General features: G+C 45.9%; 1 protein-coding gene across 4 annotated transcripts; it reads left to right on the plus strand.

The window, feature by feature from the left end:
• Positions 1-1123: 1123 nt before the first annotated feature.
• Positions 1124-3888, plus strand: LOC127343005 (uncharacterized). 4 transcript variants are annotated; one of them, XR_011754176.1, is made up of 4 exons: positions 1124-2159; positions 2482-2604; positions 2844-2954; positions 3515-3888. XR_011754176.1 is itself a non-coding variant. In XM_051369078.2 (4 exons), exons 1-4 carry the CDS (start codon positions 2021-2023, stop codon positions 3521-3523), a joined length of 327 nt encoding a protein of 108 aa, XP_051225038.1. In that variant the 5' UTR covers positions 1124-2020; the 3' UTR covers positions 3524-3888. The 4 variants fall into 4 exon arrangements, 1 of the variants encoding a protein (XP_051225038.1); XM_051369078.2 differs by having other exon boundaries at positions 1124-2104; XR_007877013.2 differs by lacking the exon at positions 2844-2954.
• The last annotated feature ends 297 nt before the right edge of the window (positions 3889-4185 follow it).

A 4185-nucleotide genomic window follows, 5' to 3' on the forward strand; every position in this document is an offset into this window, starting at 1 on the left:
GCCCCAACGAAACAGCGAGGTTGTCAATCTCACCGGCTTGCTGTAACAAAGGATTAGATGTATAGTGTGGAAGATGATTGTTTGCAGAAAACAGTAGAACAATTGCAGTAGATTGTATTTCAGTATAGAGAATTGGACCGGGGTCCACAGTTCACTAGAGGTGTCTCTCCCATAAGATAAATAGCATGTTGGGTGAACAAATTACAGTTGGGCAATTGACAAATAGAGAGGGCATGACCATGCACATACATATTATGATGAGTATTATGAGATTTAATTGGGCATTACGACAAAGTACATAGACCGCTATCCAGCATGCATCTATGCCTAAAAAGTCCACCTTCAGGTTATCATCCGAACCCCTTCCAGTATTAAGTTGCTAACAACAGACAATTGCATTAAGTATTGCGCGTAATGTAATCAATAACTACATCCTCGGACATAGCATCAATGTTTTATCCCTAGTGGCAACAGCACATCCATAACCTTAGAGGTTTCTGTCACTCCCCCAGATTCACGGAGACATGAACCCACTATCGAGCATAAATACCCCCTCTTGGAGTTACTAGCAAAAACTTGGCCAGAGCCTCTACTAATAACGGAGAGCATGCAAGATCATAAACAACACATAGACATAAATTGATAATCAACATAACATAGTATTCTCTATCCATCGGATCCCAACAAACACAACATAAGTAGTATACTAAACCTTAACAACTTCCTTTTTTGTTAGAGTTTTGATTTTGTTTTTGAATTAACAGTGTGTTGACACGTACACCATTTTGCTGGTTTGATTTTCGTGGTGTTTTACTGTGTGCAGTTTGGGTGCGTTTTGCAATTTTTATGGGAGATAGATGGTTATGTGATGCTGCCATGTGTCTAGGTCTGCGCTTTGATCGTAGTCGTTTGGTGGTGTAGCTGTACTGATTTGCAGGTTTGCAGCACTGTGTTCCTGCAGCGTTTTTGTTCTTTTGGTGGGCTCCATCTCCGATCGTGGTATGCCTCCACAGCGGCAGCTGGCTAATTAGCTACGCGTGGCATTCGTCCAGTGAGTAGTGCTTAAATTTGTCTTTCCCACCTCGGTCAAAGCGGTGGCGTGTATCCCCTCCCATGCCTCATCTTCCTTTTCTTTTCCTCTCTTCCACGTTTTGTCCTGCCGATGGTGCTCAGTCCCCCTCCCCTTCCCTCACTTGACTCACCGTAGTCACCTGCTTACCATTCGCGGCAACGAGACCGGCCATGATACTCGCCGGCGCATCGTTTCCTGTCCACCACATGTTCTGTATCGAGCTCTTCCGTGTCTGATCTCCCCGTGGACGGCAACCTCCTCTCTATGTCTCTGATCTGAATCCTAGAGAGGGAGCTGCGGTGGTTGTTGGGAATCAAACTGCATAGAACGGTTAGACCACGGCGGAGACCAGGGTCTTCCTTGGACATGGAGCGCCCCCGCAATACTGCCTCGCCGACGGGGTGGCGTGGGCTACATGGCTAGCCTGCCGCCGAGGCGCCGACCTAACCTGGAGGCTGGAGCTCGATGGGTCCTCGCATTGGTGGCGAGAGCCGAAGATGGATTCATTCGAGGAAGAGGAGGGAGACGGAGCGTGTCCTCTGCTGGATCCGGCGGCGACGGGGGCGGCGGGAGGGCGGTGACCTGGGCGCCGGCGACGCTGGAGACGGAACCGAGGCGGAGTGGCGCAGCGCGCCGTTGTGCACCTCGCCGCTGGTAGTCGGAGAGCGCGGCGTCCCGGCCAGCGTGCGCCGCCGACGGTGTGTGCCGCGCCTCGACGGGCAGGCAACAGGGGCGGCGGGAGCGCGAGTGCGGCCACCTGGGCGCCCGCGACGTCGGAGGAGGACATGACGGCGGCGGCCGAGGCGGAGTGGCGCAGCGCGCCCCGCTGGCGTAGTCGGAGAGCGCGGCGTCCCAGCCCGCGTATGCCCCCGACAGCGCGTGCCGCGCCTCGACGGCCGTCCAAAGCAGCTAAGTAGTCCCCTGCCTGGTAGCCTATGTCGTCGCCAAATGCGGTCAGTGCACAGCCAAGGCTTGATCCAGGGTTCACGGTGCTGCCTCCATCTCCGCCAACGCCCATTCGCCCAGCAGCAGGTGCAAGTCGATGTCTTGGCTCTGTAATTGTGCATCGGCTCCTTCCTCTGTATCGGTAAACTTACTCAACAATGTTGCGTTCAATGGAATTGTGCATCCTCTACATCAGTAGTTCTATGTGTACGCTTGATATATTATCAACTCCATCTGTCTATATAATCTGATTTACAAGTATAACATAAGATTGGAAATCCTTAGCATTCTCTCTAATTGCGGAAGCAGATAAGAATTTTCTGTCAGGAGTAAGAATCTTGCCTGCAGTTTGATGAAATAATCAAGCCACTGTTACCCATATATGTTGAGTTTATTCTCAAGAAATTCCCTACCCTTGAATACTATTTTCTCATATTGTTCATGTTTTATGTTGTAAACTACAGGATACTGAATCAGCAGTTACCGCCGGAAAGTTTGATGATGTGTTAGATACTATAGGAGTACCTGAATCTGAAAGAGACGGCATTAATCTTCTGAGGAGAGGTGGACATTATATGGCCCTTCAGGTAATCAATCTTCAATGCTCAATTTTTCTGCGCTTTTCTTTTCTTTGTCCTTTCGTGAATGTTTTTCTTCTTAGTGATTAGGAAGAAGCAGCTGCACCAGCAGATAGATACGGATTACTTGTGGGACTTCCTGCTGCTACTACTGCTTTACTAAACGAGCAGATGCACTATCGTTGTTCTCATGGAATGATGGAATAGGTATACAGCTTACTCAATCCACGGTTCCTTTTTTCTGGCAGCTGTCCTTTTCATGTGCCACTGCCATCACTAGAGAAGATTTGACCGTGGAGAAGAAGGAAATTAAAACTTTGAAGAAGCCTGCACTATTCAGATTGTTTTTCATAATAGAGGTGTTTCCTTCACTTTATTATGATTAAGATCAATAACTTTTTTTGAGCCGATTACTTCTCTATTACTCTTCACCTGTTTAAGTTTGTTCAACTCTGTGCGTTTTGAAAATATGTTTCCATGTATTCTTAAAATTCAGCAGAATAGTAGTACCTCAAACTTAGATGAACATAAGGATGTTCAATCCTGCCTTCCATTGTCTAGGAGGCTGAACGCATCAAGAGTTGAGTCTGCATAGAGGTTTTGTTGAGAGGCCAGGGCATGTGGGTTTCATCTTGTGAAGCTCCTTGGAGTTGACACCTGTTTACTTTTCTTTGCTGCTTGGCCCCAGTTCTATGCTTGTGTTTGGAATTATTTAGCCTTCGTGAATTGTACTTTCTTATTGTGTTCTGTTTACTGATAAATATATAACCGTCCGTTCTTTTTAGGATAAACCTTTAATAACTGATAGAGAATGAGATATTTAATCTGTACCTTAATTATAATGTATACACTCGAAAGTGTAGTTCTTTATTTGTTTTTTGTCCTCCCAAGTGCAAAATCATTTGTTCTTTCTGTGTAGCATATCTGAATAGCCTATACAAAATAGTGAGTGCTAACTGCCCACTTGAGAGCGTATCTGTGAGCTGAGCGCCTGAGCCTCATGCTCTTCCTTCTTCGTGATCATGTCGTTCTGTGGTTGAAAAGATGCTCATCTGGAGTTTTCTGATGCTGATGAGTTGGATCAAGTCGCCTTTAAAAAAATATCTGTAGTGTTGTTCGGTTTGGTTTCCTGGGAGGAAATATTTCTGTAGCTTCTTCTTACTTTCTTTTGGTCAGATACCTTTGGTGGGCATACGTTTTGGTGGATGTTGCCTTCTGGCTGAGACATTGTAGCTGGTTTCTTTTAATGGAAATCGGGGATTGCAAAAAAAAAAAAATCACAACTGAATTGCCTTGTGCATCACTTGCAAGGTCAAATGTTATCATGCTGTCAGATCTGTCTGAACGCATTTTTTTTGCAGGTATCTTTTCATCAAAAAAAATCCCCAATAGCATATGACCTTGCAAAAAAATAATAATAGCACAACTGAATTGCCTTGTGCATCACTTGCTGTCTCTTTGCTTCCATGGAAGAGACTCTGCAAGAAATAAAATCCAATATTGAGAACCTTTATGAGAAGACAGTTTTATGTTTCCAGCAAAAGAGAACCATTCACCATTCAGATATCTGACCTTAATCTCTGTGAGTCC

This window comes from Lolium perenne, chromosome 3, assembly GCF_019359855.2.
Source record: "Lolium perenne isolate Kyuss_39 chromosome 3, Kyuss_2.0, whole genome shotgun sequence".
Lineage (NCBI taxonomy): Eukaryota > Viridiplantae > Streptophyta > Magnoliopsida > Poales > Poaceae > Lolium > Lolium perenne.

Coding starts and splice junctions, on each gene's coding strand:
- LOC127343005 (XM_051369078.2), top strand. CDS start 2,021: ATGCGGTCAGTGCACAGCCAAGGCTTGATCCAGGGTTCACGGTGCTGC. Junction 2,105..2,481: donor GCCCATTCGCCCAGCAGCAG/GTGCAAGTCGAT, acceptor TGTAAACTACAG/GATACTGAATCAGCAGTTAC. Junction 2,605..2,843: donor GACATTATATGGCCCTTCAG/GTAATCAATCTT, acceptor TTTTTCTGGCAG/CTGTCCTTTTCATGTGCCAC.